This window comes from Mauremys mutica, chromosome 7, assembly GCF_020497125.1.
Source record: "Mauremys mutica isolate MM-2020 ecotype Southern chromosome 7, ASM2049712v1, whole genome shotgun sequence".
Lineage (NCBI taxonomy): Eukaryota > Metazoa > Chordata > Testudines > Geoemydidae > Mauremys > Mauremys mutica.
The window spans coordinates 62,109,179-62,132,013 of NC_059078.1; the positions used below are offsets into that span (position 1 = coordinate 62,109,179).

The following is a 22,835-nucleotide window of genomic DNA, read 5'->3' on the forward strand; positions in this document are numbered from 1 at the left end:
TTTACAGCTGGTTCTGCCACTGACTCTGTGACCTCTGTACTTCAGTTTCCCTATCTGTACAATAGGAAAATACCTATGTTACAGTAGTAGAACAAGGCTTAATTAACATTTGCAAAGCACTTAGAGATTCTCAGGTGGGGAAGCCGCTGGTACAGATTCTAGACAGTGTCACATACATGTATATTAGATTTTAAACAGGCTCTTTATGTAGGAAACCAGACCAGTAAATATTGAGCCTGGTAGAGAGAAAGAGATTTCTTTTCTGAAGAGACAATTTTTTTAAAAAGAGTGAAACTATATTGCAGTTAACCATTTCTATGGATTGCATCCTTTTCCTTTGCAATACAAGGTGCCTTTGGCTTATTTTCTGAAGAAATATTTATTAATAAATAAAAGCAAAAATTGCCTACGGGTAGACTGCAGAGAGACATTAGCAGTACTTTGATTTCAAAGTCTGGCACTGCATGGTAAATTGTCATGTCAGAATCTGCATGCCTTTCTGTCTTGGAGGGCATGTAGCCATGCTCCTGTGCGCTTATATCTGGGCTATTCTGCTCTTCAACTGCCTCAAACTGACTAGACATACAAAGGTGACTCTGCAACTTTAACAACAGGTTGTGCTTCAAGCTGTGCGTGGGTGCTTTAGTTACTCAGATCTGGTCTACATTACACAATTAGGTTGAGATAAGGTAGCTTATGTCGATCTAATTATGTCAGTGTCTACACTGCAGCCTTGCTTCTGCCGATGTAAGCACCCTACTCCACCTCCACGAGAGGTATAGGGCTTATGTTGGCGTAGTTAGGGCAACGCAGTATCTGTGTATATACTCCATTACTTTTTGTCGTCCTGTCAATTTCACAGCAGGTACCATGAAACTGACAAGAAAGCTAGGCAGCTAGAGCTCAGCTGCCCGCCACTCTCCTGGAGAGCTGGGTGGCTGAACCCCACTCCCAGCTGGGAGCTGGGGCAAGAAGCCTGGGCACCCTTACAAGCTCCCACTCCCCTTCAGGAGCTGGGGCAGCTGGACCCCGTTCCCCAGGGCCAAGAAGCCCCGGGAGGCTTTCCCCCCACTCCCAGTGGGGAATGGGGAGGCAGGAAGCCCCAGGCAGCTTCCCCTGGCTCCTGGCAGAGAATGGGGGAGCCTGGGAGGTAGCCAGGCTCCTGGCAGGGAGCTGCTAGCAGAACTGAGAGACCAGGCTCTAACAGCTCCCCACATTGCCCCTCTTAAGTTGGTGGAAACGCTCTTGGTGAGGATGTGCACCACTAACCCAAGGAGGGTAGTGTGGACATGCATCACCGCAGTAATTACTGAGTGTAGTATAGACATAGCCTCAGAATTTTGTTGGGTGAGGGAGGTCTTTCCAACCCTCTTCTTTTCCCAGTGACTAAGTGCACTACTGGAAAGCTTTATGCTCCACTTTTATAATGGTGTTGGTGGTAAGAAAAAACAAGTTAACCTCCCATATCTTCAAATACATACATTATCCCTGGGTGAGAGGAGGAGTATAGCAGATTTGAAAGACTGATTGGTACAGTTCAAAACTTAGCCACCAGCACTACAGCTTTTTTTTCTTCTCCTGAACTTCAAATTCTTGTCTTGTAATGCCACATAAAAATTCTCAATAGGAAATGTCTGTTATGCAGTTTTTAAAGTTTGACAGTTGGAGTGATCTGAACTGGACCATTTTGACTTTACAGCTTCTTTGGTCATGTAGTAAGAATCGTTGTGCTGCAAGACCTCGTGTGTACATTTTAGTGATTTGCTTAGTTAACTAAACTTTCTCTTGCATTATCTGTTAAGTCTTGCACAGGACTTGGCTCATTTTGCCCCCAAAGTTCCATATGAGAATGTTCTTTGACATTAGGATGTAGTTCATATATAGATATCTTTAAAAAGGGGAACAAAGAAAACCTAGGAAATTATAGAGCCATCTGCCTACTTTCAATACCTGGAAAGATACTGGAACAAATTATTAAACACGTTTGTAAGCATCTAGCGGATAATAGGGTTATAAGGAGTACCCAGCCTAGATTTGTCAAGAACAAATCATGCCAAATAACCTAAATTTCCTCCTTTGACAGGGTTACTGGCCTAGTGCATAGGGGGAAAGCAGTAAATGTAATATATCTTGATTTTAGTAAGGCTTTTGATACAGTTCCACATGATTTGCAGTCTAGGTGAAAACTATAAAGTGGGAGCATAATTAGTTGAAAGACTACACTCAGAATAGTTATCAATGGGCTTGCTATGAAAATGGGAGGGCGTACCCAGTGGGGTCTCACAGGGGATCAGTCCTATGTCCAGTAATAGTCAATATTTGCATTAATGACTTGGATAATGGAGTGCAGAATATGCTTATAAAATCTGCAGATGACACGAAGCTCAGAGGCATTGCAAGCACTTTGGAGGACAGGATTAGAATTCAGGATGACCTTGATAAATTAGAGAACTCAACAAGATGAAATTCAATATAGACAAGTGCAAAGTATTTCACTTAGGAAGGAAAAATCAAATATACAACTACAAAATGGGGAAAAGCTGGCTAGGTGGTAGTACAGCTGAAAAAGATCTGGGTTTATAATGGATCATAAATTGAATACGAGTCAACAATGTGATACAGTTGCAAAAAAAGGCTATCATCATTCTGGGCTGTATTAATAACTCTCCCACTCTACTCAGTGCTAATGAAGCTTCAGCTAAAGTACTGTGTCTAACTCTGGGTGCGATGCTTTAGAAAAGATGTGGATAAACTGGAAAGAGTCCAGAGGAGAGCATCAAAAATGATAAAAAGTTTAGAAAACCTGACCTCTGAGGAAATGTTGAAGAAACTGGGCTTGTTTAACCTTGAGAAAAGAAGACTGTGGAGAGACCTGATGGTAGTCTCCAAATATGTTAAGGGCTGTTATAAAGAGGATGGTGATCAATTGTTCTCCATGTCCTCTTGTCATAAACAGATAGTTAAGGGTTAAAGTCTCTTTTACCTGTAAAGGGTTACAAGCTCAGTAACCTGATGAACACCTGACCAGAGGACCAATCAAGGGACAGGATAATTTCAAATCTCTGTGGAGGGAAGGCTTTGTCTGTGTCCTTTGTTTGGCTTGGAGTCTCTTTTTGGATTTAAGAGAGGCCAGTCATATCCTTCAAGTTCTCCAAGTTTCCTGAAATAGCCTCTTCTATTCAATATAGTGAGTATTAGTTAAAAAGGCGGATTAGTCTTTTGAGTTGCTTTCTATATTTGCAATTGTGTGTTTGCTGGAAAATTCTTTATTTCTGTTTGCTGTTAATGATTATTCTGAGGAGGAAGGAGGGGGAAGTCTCTCCAGGTTTATAAGTCAGACCCTGTGATATTTTTCCATCCTGGTATTACAGAGATAGTGTACTTTCTTTCTTTTAATAAAATCTTTTCCTTTTAGAACTTGATTGATTTCTTCCCTTGTTTGGATTTTCAGGGGAAGGGGAGGGGGGGAAAGTGAATCCCTCTTTGTTTGATTCAAGGAATTTGAATCCAAGTATCTCTCCTAAGCACTAGGAGAGGGGAGGGGGGAAATGGGTTGTTTCCCTTTGTGTTGAGATTCAAGTTTGAATCTGTGTTCCCCAGGGAGAGTTTTGGGGGAACAGGGAGTGGGTCAGACACTTAAAAACTGACTGGTGGCAGCGAGAACCAGATCTAAACTAGGATTTTAGTTTAGAGGAGTCCATGCAGGTCCCCATCTTGTGAACGCTAAAGTTCAAAGTGGGGAATAAACCTATGACACCTCTAAACGAAAGACAAAAAGTAATGGGCTTAAATCAGCAGCAAGGAAGATTTAGATTAGATATTGGGAAAAACTGTCCAACTTCCACATTTACTCATTGGAACTGGTGGCTCCAGTGTCACTAGACTAAATAAAGCTCAATGCATTGCCCAGTGCTAATTCACAGGAAAACAATCATGGTTACACTGCTATAATGTGCAATGAGCAACTGGGGGGGGGGGGAGAAGAGAGGGGGAACGACAACTTCAAAGGCACAGTATAACTAGATGTAAAGTGAATAAAATGTTTAGTAGGGTTAATGTTTGTAAAATGCTTGGAGATCCCAGGATGCAAGGCAGTGCAACAGTAATTGTACAGTGGATCTAGGTATTTTCTCAACTTCTAGTTAAAGAATTCAAAGTTCATTTGAAGATTTACAAAATTCTTGTCCTGTTGCCTCTTCAGTATACTATGCAGTTACTACCATGTCCAAAGGGCCACATGTCAATTCCTATTCTTTTTTTTTTTTTTGCCATATAGCTAAATTTTATTCATCAGCTGTAGGAGCTGAATATTTTTGGCTTCTTGGGAGTCATTTGCCCCTCTCATGGATCCCAGAGTGCCTCTTATAAGAGTACTGTTATGAATGACTACAGGTGATCAGGAGATGGAATCACCGCATTACTGTTGGATAAACCTTCTGTAGGTGGTAGGTCAGCACCGACAGGCTTCAAAGAGTAAGTGTGTATTGAGGAGGAATTTGAAATAGGAAAGAACAAGTCTAATGAACTACTTATTTTGCAGGGTCAGTTTTCATGATGTTGTAAATTGTATTTGTTTTGATGAAATCGTAACAGTAACAGACTCCTTCACTCCAAGACCAATGAAGTGTCAACACAGATTTTACAAAGGGATTTAATTTAATTAGACACACAAACTGACCCTTTTTTGGCTACGGAGTGAGTAGGAGAAACTGTGGCATATAGCCATGAGAAATGTATGAGTTTCAAACCATGCTGATTTTCCTTGACACCCTGGCGTAAGACATTCTCTTTCAGGGCTCCAAGGTGCAGAGTGCCATTATTGCTTTTGTTGTGCAGAGGCCACTGCCTATCCTGCTGATCACTATTGCCTCATTGTTTACTTGTAATTCCCCCCCATCTGTCTGTATCCATCTGTTGTTTCTTGTCTTATACTTAGGGCTTGTCTACACTGGCAGTTTACAGTGCTGCAACTTTCTCGCTCAGGGGTGTGAAAAAAACACCCGAGAGCAGCAAGTTTCAGCGCCGTAAAGCGCCAGTGTAGACAGTGCACCAGCCTATGCTCCTCGTGGAGGTGGGTTTTTTAGAGCCAGGACCACACAAGCCACAAGCATTGCCAGTGCAGACTAGCCCTTAGACTGTAAGTTCCTTGGAGCAGGGAGCGTCTTTTTGTTTTGTGTTTGTACAGCACCTATCACAATGAGGTGCCGTCCATACCTAAGGCTCCAGGTGCTACAGTAGCACCAATAAAAATATTTAAAGAGACATCAGCAGAGGGTATTTGAACTGTTGATTATTTAGATGACGGGACAGAGTGGGGAGTCCTGAAGTCTTCAGTGTACCTCTCTCCCTGCTTGTGGAAATTCTGTGTAAGTTAGACAGGTTCATTAATTAACAAAAACACTAAAATAAGTATGCATGATTTAATTTAGGAAAACATGCAAGCATATTATTGTGGTCAGTAGACTTTTAGGGCTTGAATGAAGACACATTGAGTTAATTGAGCAACAGCAAGCTATTAGCACATTTCTCAGTGTGCTGTTCATCTTTTGCTGTGTACTGTAATTGTATCGATTATTTCATAATACATTTAATCAAATGCAATTAAGAGCCATACCATTGTAATAATATTACAAGAAATTCAATAAATATTTAAAGAGAAATTTTAAAATGGTTTACTGAATTCTGCAAACTCACTTAAGCGCCTGAAACTGAAGCCAAAAACAAATCTAAATATTCTTCTCATTTCCTTTCCGACAAGTACCAAATATTGAAACTTCATGTGAAACGGATTTCATCAGTTTGAGAAATGGAATACAATTTTATAAAATTAAAGATTACTCCAGAAGTGAAAGAGTAGCGGAGACATTGTCAGAGAAAAAAGTTTCACTGTCACTGCTCTAAGGGAGTGGGACTCATTGATTTAAACTGAGATAATGACCAAATAAATAAAAAAAAGTGGACATATGCGTGTGTAAGGTGGAATGAATTAAAAATTGGATCAAGGCTCTTCTGATGCAGGATAGCACAATGGGAGAATTCTCCAGTACCAGTAGTCTGTACACAAATAGGTTCTTAGATACATTGATCATTTGCAGAAAAGAAGGCTAATTCATACGCTGTTTCTTAATTATATACAAAGCAAAGGAAACAAATTACACCATGGCCTTGCACAATGGTGAACACTTACTTGCGAGCACCTTACCTCTATGGGAATGTACAGAAAAGAGTTACTTAAATGATCAAGACTACACTTAACTCAGAGGGAGTTGACAAGGCTCAGCACCTTTCTGGATTGAGCCGTCAGACTCTAAAATTTGAAGAAGAGGGATTTATTTGTGCTCACCATTTGCATGTGGGCTTGTATTACACTGCAAAAATACCTAGAGGGGACTGCATTGATTTAGAAGAGAGCAAAAGGAAAATGTGGACTCCTGAGAATTAAACTCAGATGACAAAAGTTTAGGTTAAACTGATGCAAGGACAACTCTCTCCCTCTGTCAGAGCATGAGCTGTGTTTGGAATTTTTTGTCTCTGGAGGTAGAAGAATCCAATGTGACAAGATTCAAGAAAGACGTGTTGAATATTACATGGACATCACCAACACGGTAGGGTGTGAACAGGGTTAGATGACACAGTATGGGAATTTTTGCTCACATGCACATGGTTAAACTAGTCCTCAGATATGGGGGTCAAGAAGGACTCCCTTCCCCCAGGGCACACTGGAAGGGGTCTGGAATGGTTTTTAGTATGTTGGAATATTGTGAGCCATGGCATGGCGAACAATAAATTCTGTGTGAGAGCACTGCTTACTATGGAAGCCAGCATTGATGTTAAGACCAATACACACTTCTTGGTTACATTACGGTTTAGTCATCGCTTTTTTTGTTGTGTTTCCCAGAGAATCGACGCACATCACTGAGAATGTTTTAAAGGATAAAACAATTAAAAAAAAAAAGCACACACACAAATCTTCAGGAATAAAGGGTATACAACCCTATATACTGAGATAACACAAAGTACACACACACACACACACACACCCCCCTTTTCAAATGTTACCTTTTTATTGGTGTAAGAGCCAGTTTCATGTAGAACTGCAACTCTAAAGGGAGGCCACCAACTGTGGAATTCTTTCACCCACTGATGCATCACTGTGGTTGGACACACAATCACCGTTGGGCCCAAACCTTTAAACCTAAAATAAAACATTCAGGAAGAAAACATTAATGCGAAATAAATACGCTATATTAAGTGACCCATTCAAGTAACCAACAGACACTCAATAGTTCAAGTAGAATACGCAAGCTAAGGAAATTGATTGGCCTTTTTTTTTTTTAAGCATGATGAAAGGGGTAAAGGGTACAGCTACAACAGTTGAATAGCTAATGGATGCATTTATCAATATGAATACAGAAATAGAAAAGCTCCAAACAAAATGGTAAAAGGGTACTGTGGTAATGCAAAACAGATTTAGGATGCACGATGTCTCTTTAAAAGAACCGAAATTATAAACTGCCCAAAACTTTTTTACTTGCATGCTGGCTAAAAACAAATGGGGGCTTACATTCTCTCAAGCATCTTATTATACACAGTGTGGGTGAGGTAAGGACTTTTATTGCACCAACTTCTGTTAGTGAAAGAGAGAAGCTTTCAAGCTCCAGGGAACTCTTCTTCACGTCTGGGAAGGTAAACAGTGTCACAGCTAAATACAAGGTGGAACAGATAAGGAGTTAACACATGTTGCAAGAGACCATTCAAGATGAAGTGGACAATTAACAGCACTGGAGTCATAGGGCAAAGGAGGGTTAGAGGGTTACAGATTAGTGTAATGAGACATAAAAAGTATCTCTATTGCATACATGATTTTTAGTGTCTAGCACTGTTATGAATTTAATTTCCGAGGCTCATCTTTTGAAGGGGTTATGCAGGTTTCCTTTCAGAAAAAGGACTGAGAGGTCAGATATGAAAGTGATCATTTTGTGAAAAAAGAGTTTGCCCACATCATTATATAATAACATTTTGCATTATGTTGGTAATAAAGAATATACAACTTTAAAACCAAACATACTTGGAGTTCTGACTACTTTTGGACTCTGTCTTGTATCCTTTTTATTAAAGAGGCACTATTACAGCATATTTCATCTTCAAGCTCTTTATATAACTACCACAACACCCTATGAGGTAGTATCAGATCCCCATTGTAGAAGTGGGGCTACTGAGGCAAACAAGCAAAACGATCTGCCAAAATCTACAGATGAAGTCAGTGTCAGAGCTAGGATTAGAACTTCCCTGGCTCCCACTTCTTTTGTTCACATCTGACCCCCTTTTCTCTCTCTCGCAGGAAGACGTATACTGTTAGGAACAGACTCCAGGAAGATATAGTTGAATTCATAGCTATCCTGCTCTTCAGAAGGAAAACACTCTCTCTCTCTCTCTCTCTCTCTTTTATTTATTTATCTTTTTAAAATAAGACACACACAGACTAGTCCAGGTAGAAACACTGACAGACTATCATAGAGAAGATACAACAGCAGGAAAAATCTCAACACAAAAGGATACTGTTTACTGCTAAAATATTCTCTACATTGAAACATCAACATACATACATACGTACGTACGTACGCAAGTCATCTTTACCACAATCACATACATCTGTGTTTTCAAGTCATGCAAAACAGTTGTGGAAAATCATGTGCATTTCAAGAGGTATTATCTGTGAGAGACTGAAGAGAAATCACTAAACACCTCTAGATTACTGATAAATAGCCAGGAAGGAAACAAACTAGAACAGCCACAAAAAAAGGATAACAGCGTTTCAGAGACTGGGGACATTTTATGAAGGATTCTGGTTATTTAACGTATAGGTTTCCAGAATGACAAGAGATCCTGCTCATTCTAGCCTCGTTTCTCCCCTTCATTCTTCCCCCAGCCTCAGCTCCCTCTGTGTGGAAAAATGTCTGTGCACTAATAGCCCTTACTCCTCTCCTTGTTCTCCTTCACCAGCTTCCATTACTGTGATGTTTCTTCTCCTCCTTCCCCACCTCAGTCTATTAAAAAAAAGCAGAATGTATGAGATTCAGCTGCTACAATACATTTATTTGTTTTAATTCCTGCACCCCTTCTCCCTACCCTCATTCTTTGATATCTTCAGGCTCTCTATCTAATTAGTCTGTTTTAGGTACTTCCATGGCCCCAACCTGTGGTGTCTGAGTGCATCACAATCTCCTAATTATGCTCACTACACCACAGCAAGTTAGGGAAACGCTATTATCTTTATGTGGAATTGTCAGGAGTCTACCCTCACTTGAAACTGGGCGGTTTCAAAGTGAGGACCCGCATGTCTTCCCCCCACCCCAAAATCCTAGGGTAGGTCTCCTTCAAGCTGCCACCACTCGGTCGATTACGTGGGCCGAGACACCCCTGTTTCCCCCCTTGGGAACACAGATCAATTCACAGAGGAGGAACCTTCCCCCTCCCCCCTCTCTCCAGCCTGCTCTGGAGACAGAGGTGCCTGGATTCAAACGCCTTGAATCTCACACACACAGGGAAGCAGCCCACTTCCCCCTCCCCTTCCCCTGAATTTCCCCAAGGGAAGGAATTAACCAAGTCCAAAGAAAAGAAAAGAATTTATTAAAGAATAAAAAGAAAAATACAGAATCTCTATGAGCCCAAGCTGGACACTCATAGGGTATAACCTTATCAATCTCTGGAGAGAATCCCCTCTCCCCCTTTTCTCAGTAAAAGCAATATCAGCAAACAGGAATAAAGCATTTCCTTTAGCAAACACACAATTGCAATTGTAGAAATCAAATCATAAAACTAATTCGCCTTTCTAATTAATACTCACTATTAATTAGTAGAAACTACTCCAGGAGAACTTGGGGACATGACTGTCTTCTGTTAGATTCAAAAACAGTTCTTACACAGACAAAGGCTTCCCTCCACAGAGATTTGAAAAAAAAATCTTATCTTTGATTGGTCCTCTGGTCAGGTGGTCACCAGGTACTACATGTTAACCCTTTCCAGGGAAAAGAGACCTTAACCCTGATCTGTTTATTTATGACACGCCCCCCAAATCGCAGACAGTGGGGGAACCACACTGGCGGTGATTTCCTTGTAGAACTTTAAAATAAACAGATTAACAAAACACATGCACTATTACATATACTACTAAGTATGTAACAACAAGATATTTGACATTGAAGAACACTTTGTATGCATTTGAGCGGACATACTTGGCATTGTCCTTGCCCATCCCCTCCCAGTGGAAGGAATGTTTTTAACCTGTTTTTGCTTTGTTGACCCCAGAATGCCCACTGGGATGTGAGGGCCCAAGCTTAAGAGCTTGTCCCAGTACTTAGTTGGAACTACCAACTGTCTTTGAGGATGCTGGCCTTCCTGGTGTCCACCAGAAAGAATGTGCTTATATAAAGTCCTTGTTTTACAACAAACTGGAATTGGGTAGAAGAGCTGAGAGGCGGTGGGTTGCTTCGTGCCGCCGCCCAAGCTTTCTTAAGGCTGTCATTGGCTTCCTGCTCAGTGTGGAACTGTTCCCTTGAGGCGGGAGACACCAGTTCCTGTGGGAGCGATGTAGGTGATGAGGTTGTTTTTATTGACTGTGGACCGCTGTCCGCTGGTGCACAAGGTGATATTTCAGGCTCTGGCTGAGCCTCTTGGGTAGAGTTGTATGCTGCTTCTGCCAGTTTAGGCCCATTGGCGCCCCCTGGCGGTGGAGTTGCAAGCGCTGGCGTCAGTGCTGGCGCTGGTTCTGCCGCTGGTTGCTTTTCCAGTTTCGGTCCTGGGACTGGATGTACTATGGCTGCTGTAGTTGTTGGCATGAGATCCGGTTTCACCACTTCTGTCTGGGTCTCTGGTAACACAGACAGGGTCCTGGTGGATGGCTCAGGAACAGGGATGGGAGTGCCTGCTTGTTTGGCCTGGCCGCAGGTGACCACTCCCCCACTCTTGGCCAGCTGCACATGGTTGGCCAAGTCTTCCCCCAGTAGCATGGGGATGGAATAATTGTAATAGACAGCAAAAGTCCACTTTCCTGACCAGTCCTTGTACTGGTCTTCAGGGATGCTGTACCCATGGCAGGTCCTTTTAACCTTTTTGAAGAAGGCCTTAGTGTCCTCACCTGCCATGTAGGTGGGAAATTTCTTGGGATGGGGAACAGTGTCTTCTGGTGCTGGCCACACCCCTCTGCAGTCAGTGAATTGTATGTGTGGCTTGCTGGTGTTGCTTTTTGGTGCTGGCCACACCCCTTTGCAGTCAGGGAATTGGTTTCCCCAATTCCTAACCCTCTCTATTCCCGAGAGACTGAATAGAAAAGAAACAAAACCTTTTCATTTGCAAATGTGTAGTTGCTGTTTGCTGATATACTGAGAAAACCAAAAAAAACTGGTTTGTCCTGTTTCTAGCACTTGCTAAGTACCTCACAGTGGGGTCCTTTTTAACAAGCCTCCTAGAAAAACTTGCACCTCTTTCCTAGCTGTTTTTAAGCAGACAGAAAGAAAAAAAAGGAGAAAAAAGAAAAGAAGAAGGAAAAAAATCCTTTTCTAACACAGCCTGTTAGAAACCTTATGCCTCAGCTAAACCCAGCTGAAAATCTGTTTCCAAAAAAAACAATCTTACTAATAAGCCCAGCGGACCGGCTGGTGCTACTTAGTACCTGCAGAAAAGTGTAGTAAATCCTGTCAGGGATTTGTATTCCCTGGCTGCAGAGGATTTCAAAAGACACAGGGAAAGAAAACCTGGCTGGAGGGTTTAGTCTACCCTCCCCCAAACCTGTTTTCCCTGTTGGATGGGAATGTACTTTGTCGAGTACTTCCCCCCACCTTAGGAATCCTGAGTGATACCTGATATCACAAAGGAAGGACACACCTCTAGGGAAGAGTTTTTCCTCAGCATAGCCAGCAGAGAAAAAAACCTCCTCCTAACCCTGAAAACTGCTTTAAACTGCCTTTTCCTCCAGCTGCCTCAAGCAAACAGAAGAAAACTGCTTCCAACAAAGCCTGTTGGAAACTAAATTGCCTCCAGCCAACCTGGCTGAAACTGTAAACTGCCTCTGCTCTGAGTTGCTGTACTCAGCAGCCCAGCTGAAAGGCTGCTGCTAACAATACCCCTGAGAAAAATCTGGTCTATTCCTTAGGGATTTGTGTTCTCCTGTCTTCTGATCCTTTCAAAAGACACAGGGAGAAAAAAAACCTGGCTGGAGGGTTTCTGTCTCCCCCCCCAAACCTGTTTTTTCCTGTTGGATGGGAATGTACTTGGCGAGCACTTCCCCCCACCTCAGGAATCCTGAGTGGTACCTTGTATCACAATGGACGCCAGTACCTCTCCACCGGAGGCTTTGTAACAGAAAGCCCTGCAAAAAACTGAAAATACTTGTAACCCTGAAACTGCCTCAGAGTGCCTCTGGTAGAAAAGCCTTGCCTCTCTCTCTGGGTCCGAAACACCACTGCCACCATGTCAGGAGTCTACCCTCACTTGAAACTGGGCGGTTTCAAAGTGAGGACCCGCATGTCTTCCCCCCACCCCAAAATCCTAGGGTAGGTCTCCTTCAAGCTGCCACCACTCGGTCGATTACGTGGGCCGAGACACCCCTGTTTCCCCCCTTGGGAACACAGATCAATTCACAGAGGAGGAACCTTCCCCCTCCCCCCTCTCTCCAGCCTGCTCTGGAGACAGAGGTGCCTGGATTCAAACGCCTTGAATCTCACACACACAGGGAAGCAGCCCACTTCCCCCTCCCCTTCCCCTGAATTTCCCCAAGGGAAGGAATTAACCAAGTCCAAAGAAAAGAAAAGAATTTATTAAAGAATAAAAAGAAAAATACAGAATCTCTATGAGCCCAAGCTGGACACTCATAGGGTATAACCTTATCAATCTCTGGAGAGAATCCCCTCTCCCCCTTTTCTCAGTAAAAGCAATATCAGCAAACAGGAATAAAGCATTTCCTTTAGCAAACACACAATTGCAATTGTAGAAATCAAATCATAAAACTAATTCGCCTTTCTAATTAATACTCACTATTAATTAGTAGAAACTACTCCAGGAGAACTTGGGGACATGACTGTCTTCTGTTAGATTCAAAAACAGTTCTTACACAGACAAAGGCTTCCCTCCACAGAGATTTGAAAAAAAAATCTTATCTTTGATTGGTCCTCTGGTCAGGTGGTCACCAGGTACTACATGTTAACCCTTTCCAGGGAAAAGAGACCTTAACCCTGATCTGTTTATTTATGACAGGAATAAAGATGGGGAATGGAGGCACAGAGAGACTAAGTGACTTGCCTAAGGTCATACAGGAAGTCTGTAGCAGAGTTGGGACTTGAACCCAGGCTGCCCACATCTTAATCTACTGCCCTAACGACTGGATGATCCTTCTTCAGACTTTAAACTCTTCAGGCAGGGACCATGGCTTTTTTCCCCTTAAATCTGAAAAGCTCTATGCAAATGACAGGCTATTCAAATGTTTCCTCACAATCAGCAGAAAGAACACAGGCCCCTCATTATAAACAACTAGACTCAACTAGTTTAGAATAATCCCTAATTAGTGTAATTCTCTGACATTTATATCGCTCTGTCACCCCATAATCCCTTTCAAACACTGATAATCCTTTGTCCCCTTTACACTCGGACTTCAGCAGTTTCTTTAAAACCCCATGGGTTTAGGCAGCCAGTGCAAATGGGCCCAAATAGCATGTCTGACAATTGAAGTAGACAGCTCGACTTGAGCAGCTGAAGTGTATTTAAAATGGATTCAGAAAACAAGGTGCAGCACTTGGGTAGCATTGGCATAACTCCTCTCTGCCAGTGCTGCAAACTCAAAACTCCAAACCAAAAATCCCCCCAGCTGTGTAAAGTTTGCCAGTTTTGGTTTGCAGGGGTTTTGATCAGTTTTGTAATCTATTCCACTTCACAAGTGTTTGCGATTCACCCACCCTTCCCTGGAAGTTCATTTCAAAGTAACACACAGGCAAGGAGGCCTCTGATCGAAAACATGTAAAACAATGAGTTGAAACTGAATCCCTCCCTAGAACTTGCATGAAAAGAGGGGGTTCATTTAAAAAAAAAATCAGTTCAAGTTTGTTCACAAACCTGGGCAAAGTTTGGAGGCCTGATATAACCCAAACCCAAGCAAGTTTCACCAAATTTCAAGTTTTCAAAGAGTTTAAACACAGTTTAAAAACAAAAAGAGCTACAACTATGGAAACAAACTGAATCAGAACTCACAAACAGCTTCCAATAAAGAGAGAGGGAGAAAAGTGCAACCTGGCTTGTTCTTTGGCTCTCAAAAGGCGACTGTTTTAATGTCAAGAGATACTATGTTCTTGTGGGCACTTTCATTCACAATTGATTTAGTTCTTGGGTTATTATACCACACATTCTTTTATTGAAGCCTTTTCTCCACAATACGATATTAATGAGAGATGTGAGCTATAATCCAATATACCATACTCTTTCATTATGGATCACAGGATATGAATATTGATGGTTAATTGATTTGAGTCTGCTGCTTATTATCAGCACTGGCTGCAGCACTCAAAGGATTCCTACTGAAGGCAGGCAGGTTTTCATTTCTAGCCCCAAATTTCAGGTCTGGCTTTTTGTTTCCCTAGGCTCAATGTGGCATTCTGCTTTGTAAACTTCAAACAGAAATTATACTGCTCATCAATGATCTAATGAAATCCTACCATTTTCTGATTTGTCCAACCGTAGCATAAAAAGCAAGACTTGTAATACAAGCCAAAGTAGTTACCAGATGCCTAGTTAATATAAAACTACTGAAGATCTTCAGTGCTGTTAGGCCACTACCGACAGTACTGAGAAGGAACTTTGCCTTTAAACATTCATAGTCAGTGGATTATCACTCTCTCAAAATTACCACAGCAGCTAGTTTCTCATGCTTGGTTTCAATCAAGATGGATTGTTTTGGAGGTTTGGAGAAAATCCATTCTAGCTACCTGAAGGGGTCAGAGGGAAAAAAAGGAAAAATTATTGACCTGTAAATCTTGTACTCAGAGGGCTGTAATTATAATAGATTCCTAACTCTTGAATCCACCTCCCAGTGAATTACTAGACTTGCAAAGTTACTCACTTTCTTCACTGGCAGGCAGTGGGTGCTCCAGCTGAAAGGGTACAGCAGGCCCTTCCCTGCCTCTAAGTTTGTCTAGACTTTGAGCTGGAGGTGTGATTCCCATGTCAAGGGAATACAATAGTGTAACCATGGCACTGTAAACCGCTAGCCTTCTTGAGTAAATACCTGTCTAAGATGATAGACACACACTCAGGTGGCTAGCCCCTCCAGCCACCAGAGCTACACTATTTTTAGCACACTAGCTCAATCAAAGCTAGTGAGAGTATGTCTTCTCGAGCTGGGAATTACACCTCCTCCTCAAAGTGTAGAGACAGCTTCAGAGAGAAAGTGAAATGCATCAAAATAATATTCAAAACTCATGTGATTAATATAACTATGCCTTAGCAGGCCTGCTGAGGAAAAGCAACAAAGAATGCAGTCAGCCAACCACCTGACCATTTAGACATGGTTCTCCTGGAGACAGTTTGACATAATGCATCTGATTGAAGTGAGAGAAAAATCTGGAGGATGTTCTAAGGACCTCAGTACACTCCAAATGAAGGACAAGGGTCCTTTTAACAAAGAGTTTGTTAAGTCTTGCCAAAATCTGCACAGAAAACAGAGCAGAAATTTATCTACCTGCAGCAAATGAAACAGCAGCCAAATAAATTCCGATGGGTGGGATCTGTAACCAGGACTGAGAAGGGTAAAGAAAGTTGGTAAACAGTTTTTGGGAGATAAATAAAATGATCCACTCCTAGGTCTTTTCACTCCAGTTCACAAACCTTTTCCAGTTGAAATTATATGCCCTTCCAATAGATGCCTTCTGGGCACCTAGAATCACTTGGACATCTGCTCAGAAACAGCAACCTCTTCAATGTCTACCCTATCAGGGGCCAGGCTTATAAGGTTCCAGGGTATCATGGAGAGAAGGAACATGTTTGTCTGCTCATGCATGCCGAGGTCCTTATTTTGATGCGATCAGCAACTGACAAGTAAGAACTAATTCTGTGTCAGTCAGTCACTAATAGGCCAGAGGAAGTAGGGAGGCAGAGGGAGGGTATGGCTTATGTGATGGTCCAAGTACACAGACAAGGGAAGACATTTATGGCCACTAGGGTATGAGTCTCTGAGTCTGGTTTCTTATGTAGTAAATTAGTAACTTTGTATTCAGAGATGTGACAGAGATATTTCCCCAGCCTTTTATCCAGGACCACTCATGATGGTGTATTATGGTAGGCTCAGTCTGTCTGCAATAGTTCTGCCCATCCTTATCAAATAAGTGACACGCAGGAGTGTCTTTTAGGGACAGTTTCCAGTTCCACCCTGCAGGGCTTTCCAACACAGGAAGTCAGACCCCATCCTCCCCTATCATATTCTCATCAGCGTTCTGACTGTCAGTCTGAATGAGATGCATCTCTTGATATACTAAGGAGTGAAATCCTGGTCCCATTGATGTCAATGGCAAAACTCCCACTGATTTCAATAGGGCCAAGATTTCACTGTAGATCTTCAAAACCCCAAACACCACATAACGCTGCACTCATCTCCAGGCCATTTATGTGAAGTGTGGATTCCTGAAGAGACTTATGCCAGCATTTTCAAGCCTTGGTGTCTATAGTTAAGCTCCTGAATCTTTACTTCGTGGAAGCTGGGGTTGCTCTGCATCTCTGAAAATGAGGCAACTTCTATTTAGGGCACAACCTAAGACACCCAATTTGGAAAATTTTGCTTCTAGTGCCCTCATTACAATGTCCCTCTCTGTGGGCTTCCCATCCCATGATTGGAATCAGATATCTGAAAGTCCTTTCTGCATTGTAAATTCTCTATAGACTTCCCCCAAACAGTTCATCTCAGAGGGAACCTGTCACGTGGATATTGTGAATCTGTCTTGCCTGTAGCCATGCGGCCTCCAGAATTTATAGAGGTGACTCTGTAGGGGCCACATTTACCAGGAACATTGGTCCAGCCATTATTGTCTCTATTGAAACCTGATCTCTCTGTCAAATCTGTCATGCCAAGTATATGCTTCATACTTACAGTACAGGGGACTCAATCCTGGGCCACAGCGACTCTGAAAAAGATTTGTGGGTCATGGTGGAGAATCAGCTGAACATGAGCTTCCAGTGCAATGCTGTGGCCAGAAGGGCTAATAACATCCTTGGATGAATAAACAGGGGAATCCTGAGGAGGCGTACACAGGGTATTTTACCTCTGTATTTGGCACTGGTGTGACCACTGCTGGGATACTGTCTCTAGTTCTAGTGTCCACAATTCAAGAAGGATGTTCATAAATTGGAGAGGGTTCAGAGAAAAGCCTCAAGAATGATTTAAATATTAGAAAACACACCTGATAGTTAGAACTCCTTGAGTGTGTCACTATGTGGCCTAACAAAGAGAAAATTAAGGGTGACTTGATCATAGTCTAAGTACCTACCACGGGGAACAAAATTTGATAATGGGCTCTTCAATTGAGCAGAGAAAGATATAACACCATTCAATGGCTGGAAGTTGAAGCCAGACATATTCAGACTGGAAATTAATTGCAACTTTTTAAACGGTGCGACTAATTAACCATTGGTACAATTTTATCAAGCGTCGTGGTGGATTCGCCATCATTAGCAATTTTTTAAATCAAGGCTGGATGTTTCTCTAAAGATCTGCTCTAGGAATTATTTTGGGGATGTTCTATTGCCTGTATTACGGAGGAGGTCAGACTAGATCATCACAGTGAATCCCTCTTGGCCTTGGAATCGATTACTCTAGCAAGGGGGGATGAAAGCTTGGTTACGTTTCCCAGATCTAATGTTCACCGTGTCCTCATTCAAAGGTCTCCTCAAAACTCATTTTTGCAAAGCCTATCATCTCCAGTTCCCTCAGTGAAATGAAACACATGTAATTACCTTTTTAATAAAAGGACTCTACTAACAAGTAACCCACACTGTCACAGAACCTTTTATATCTTGCTCTTCTTGAGAAAGTCAGCATCTCCCCCTGACTTCTGTCACTATTCCCACACTCTCCATAGCTTCAGCCAACTAATAATGCCAACTAAGCTTCAGTGTGTACTTTGTCTTTTTATTTGCCTGTAAAGCACTATGCTCACTAATGACTGCAATATGAAATAAGAAAAAAGTAGGACAAGCAAGGCTCGTAACTTGTCTACACTCGCACTCCCTCCGTTGTTAACCCTACTGCAGCTGAACTACTATTAGCAACTGTTTAAAACATTTTGCAAAATTACTCTGGACTACAAAGTTTAAGTAATTACTCAAAGAGACAGTAAGTAAGTGGCCTGGCTGGGATTAGAATTTGAGACAGGGGGTTGTATGTGTAGGAGGGTGTTTCCTGACTCCTAGTAGCATGCTTTGCCAATAAACCCAGGCAGATGTTTCAGTAATTATGCTACTATGGTACTTGCAGATCTACCACTGCCGCCAACTACAAAGACCAAAGAGAAAATTCTGGTCAGATCATCATTACAGCATCTGAAATGTGATAGAACCTTGAACACTCCAAATATTAGCTGAAGATATCAGTATTTACTGCTCAGCAAATGCCAACTGTCTTCAAAAAGAAACTGGGGCATGAACTAGACAGCACTGAAGACAATTGGGTAAACATATTTTTGTTATGATATTAGGAAATTGCCACATGTACTGAAACAGAAGCACTCCTATCTCAACAGAATTTAACATGTCCATTGACATTGTCTGGAAGGGCACAGGAAAATAACTAACTACAGGGCTTCACCAATTGTATAACCTGATGGCAAAGTTCCTCTGGGGCAGGTCTCTCTCAATCTCTCCTGTTCAAGCTGTTCCACTGTATAAATTACTTGAATAGTAACTAGTGGGTGGGGGAAAGGAAGAAGGGAGGGGAAAGAGAGAAAAAATGACTATAGCCTGGTGGTTAGAATGCTCACCTAGTAGAACAGCTTCAATGAAAGAGATTGAGAAAACACCTGCCCTAGATTACTCTACAGCCCAGAGATTAGGGCACTCTGCTGTGAGTAGGAGACCCAAACTCAAATCCCTGCTCCACATCGGGCAGATGGGGAAACTGAACCAGAGTCTCCCATACCCCAAGTGAATGCTCTAAACACTGGGCTAAAATTTATAAAGGAAAGGACAGATACCATCACCGTCACCTCTTCCTGTTTTGTGAATCTAGACTTTTAAAAAGGCCCAGAAACAAAGCAGTTCTAGTCAAATGACATGCTTAAAATTTAACTTAAAATTGACTTTTGATTCGCTGAAATTTACCACAATTTTTGGCTTCGGTTCTGGTTGTAGTGAATTTTTTTTGACTTTTCAGAAATCCCAGTGAACCCAAAAAAATCAGTTATTTGCCCAGCTCTAGGTGGGGGAGGGTAGCAATGTTTTCTATACTTGTATCCTCTTCCCAGCTAGTAAAGCTATTTGTGGGTAAGATCATTCTAGAAAGATGCTATATTTTGTAAGTCATTTTAACAGTATTTATGTCCATGCTAAGTATTCTTTATACAAAGAAAAGATTTAATTCAATTTGAAAATAATTTTTGATTACTTATTTTCTACTCTTAGTAAATCCTATTTAGTAATTTGAGATCCTAAGATAGAAGGTGCTATAGAACTACAAAGTATTAGTACTATTATTAATGCACTTGGTATTCCAGGATTTAGAAGAATCTTCTTCTGGTAATCTGTCTCATCCACAGATAAGAGTAAATTCCTTCTTGAGGTACTACTCAGTGATACATGGAAGGAGTAATAAGGGGTATGATATGGAAGTCTGGTCAACCTAAAGAATGGCTTTCAGAAGAAAACACGGATGTGGATTTATCTGTTCTGGTCTTAAAAAAAGATTCTGCAAGGATGCTCCGTTACCCATCAGAAGCTCTGACTTTCATCCTGAATATGCTTGTTACTTCCTGTAAAGCATTCACCTGGTGTCTTGCCAGAACAAATATTTTAATGTAAAATTTAATAAATGGAACTAAAGGTATTACATCTAATTTAAAATTCCATATTGTGTAAACTATTGATATTAACGTAATTGAGTTTGTAAACAATCCATTTGTGTAAGCTAACCTTAGACATGGTATTGACCCAAAATATCTAGTGTGGCTCATCTGCAAAATGAAGCATCAATGCCTGGAATTCATTAAAAGTGTTACATGTTTAATTTTTCCTGCCCTACAGCTCCACTGTCTCGTAAAAAATTTCCTTTGATGTCCCCCACTAAAAGAATTAAAGGAATAATGTAATTGAAATGTCATTAATAATTCACAGGACCCTCCTCCACCAGCGATACATCTGATGAAATATTAATTGAGCTCCACAGACTGACAGTCTGCAGAGGAGCACTTGCCTGTAATTTGAACCACGAGTCCTGATCTTGCTGTAGCTCAGACCTGCCAAGAAGGCAATTATCTGGATGGTCTTGCCCAATCCCATCTCATCTCCCAGAATTCCTCCTGCCTGCTGGCAGTGCAATTCCCAGAGCCACCTAACACCTGTCTGTTGGTACCTACAACAACAAGGAAAAAACATGGCAAATGTTTGATAATACAGATCATAACAGAAAGTACTCATGAAATAATCATTTGGCAAGGTTCTAATACTAGTTACAGTAACATGCTGCATGTGTGTTTTACATGAGTGCTGTATTTACAAGGTCATGCATTTTTGATGCACTTAGACATTATATGTGACAAATTCATTTTTTATGCAATGCTAAAGCATTTCTAATTAAACTGATAGACATGGTAATTACAGGGTATTTTATTTCATGTATTTTTAAAATACTGTTAGAAATAACTTGGGAAGCTGCTCTAACATTCAAATCTTTATTATCCCTTCAGAAAAGGGGGAACTTTAACAGGTAGGCATCTAGTAAGGTATGCCATTTGGACTTAATTGGAAGGTTAGGCTTGTGATTGGTGGCGCACAGGATTTATGTTCCACTACAAGAGATGAACAGTTAGGTCTGTTAAAGCTTGTTTACTTTACATACAACCAGAAATTCATTTACCAGAATTCATCCTCTTTAAATAAGAAAAAAGCCGACAGACATCAAAAATATTTTGGAAGGCAAAGAAACAAGCTCTGTCTCAGAGAGTAGAATGTAGCAGTGTGTTACTAGAAGAGGATACCACTGCAGTTACAATTCAAAGTGAAAGACTGGAAACAGAAAGAACAGTCATGTAGAATATATCCCAATTTAAACATAGATTAACGGAAGAATATAAAATGAAAAATCAAGAAGGTTGGAGTTGGGAGGCCAGATTGAGACTGATTTTAGGTCATGCTTTTTTATAACAATATGTAATAGTGCAAGCAGGAATTATACTGAATTAAAACAAACAGTTTAAACTGAAAGACCATGAGGGTGAAAGAAATGAAGCAAGATAGACTTAAAAACATAAGTCATTTAAAGGGAAATACCAAGGCGGTTGAAGCATTTGTGTACTAGTTATTCAAGGGAATACCATAGAATCAAAGACTTTAAGGTCAGAAGAGACCATTATGATCATCTAGTCTGACCTCCTGCACAATGCAGGCCACAGAATCTCACCCACCCACTCCCGTATCAAACCAGTGTCTGAGCCACTGAAGTCCTCAAATCATGGTTTAAAGACTTCATGGTGCAGAGAATCTTCCAGCAAGTGACCCGTGCCCCATGCTGCAGAGGAAGGCGAAAAACCCTCAGGGCTTCTGCCAATCTGCCCTGGAGGAAAATTCCTTCCCGATCCCAAATATGGCGATCAACTAAACCCTGAGCATGTGGGCAAGACTCACCAGCCAGACACCCAGGAAAGAATTCTCTGTAGTAACTCAGATCCCAACCCATCTAACATCCCATCACAAGCCATTGGGCATAGTTACCACTAGTAGTCAAAGACGAATTAATTGCCAAAATTAGGCTATCCCATTATACCATCCCCTCCATAAATTTATCAAGCTTAGTCTTGTGAGGAACCGTAGGGGGGGGGGGGGAATAAACATGGGGAAATAGTTTTTACTTTGTGTAATGACCCACCCACTCCGTCTTTTTTCAAGCCTAATTTAATGGTGTCCAATTTGCAAATTAATTCCAATTCAGCAGTGTCTCATTGGAGTCTGTTTTTGAAGGTTTTTTGTTGTAATATTGCGACTTTTAGGTCTGTAATCGAGAGACCAGGGAGGTTGAAGTGTTCTCCAACTGGTTTTTGAATGTTATAATTCTTGACGTCTGATTTGTGTCCATTTATTCTTTTACACAGAGACTGTCCGGTTTGGCCAATGTACATGGCAGAGGGGCATGCTGGCACATGATGGTATATATCACATTGGTAGATGTGCAGGTGAATGAGCCTCTAATAGTGTGGCTGATGTAATTAGGTCCTATGATGGTGTCCCCTGAATAGATATGTGGACAGAGTTGGCAACAGGCTTTGTTGCAAGGATAGGTTCCTGGGTTAGTGTTTTTGTTGTGTGGTGTGTGGCTGCTGGTGAATATTTGCTTCAGGTTTGGGGGCTTCTTGTCAAATGCTGGAAATGGGCCATTTTGATTACCACTACAAAAAGTTTTTTTTCTCTCCTGCTAGTAATAGCTCACCTTAACTGATCACTCTCGTTATAGTGTGTATGGTAACACCCATTGTTTCATGTTCTGTGTGTGTGTGTGTGTGTATTATATTATATCTATCTATCTTCCTACTGTATTTTCCACTGCATGCATCCGATGAAGTGGTTTTTAGCCCACGAAAGCTTATGCTCAAATAAATTTG

At 41.4% G+C, this 22,835-nt stretch overlaps 1 protein-coding gene across 1 annotated transcript in view; it reads right to left on the reverse strand.

Moving 5' to 3' along the window:
- Positions 1–22,835, reverse strand: part of ERCC6 (ERCC excision repair 6, chromatin remodeling factor) — an 87,525-nt gene that overhangs the window by 31,193 nt on the left and 33,497 nt on the right. The window contains exons 6-7 of the mRNA XM_045024660.1: positions 20,435–20,593; positions 7,060–7,195 (exon numbers count right to left, since the gene is read on the reverse strand). Of these exons, the coding sequence (XP_044880595.1) occupies positions 7,060–7,195; positions 20,435–20,593 (295 nt within the window). The remainder of the gene's footprint in view (positions 1–7,059; positions 7,196–20,434; positions 20,594–22,835) is intronic.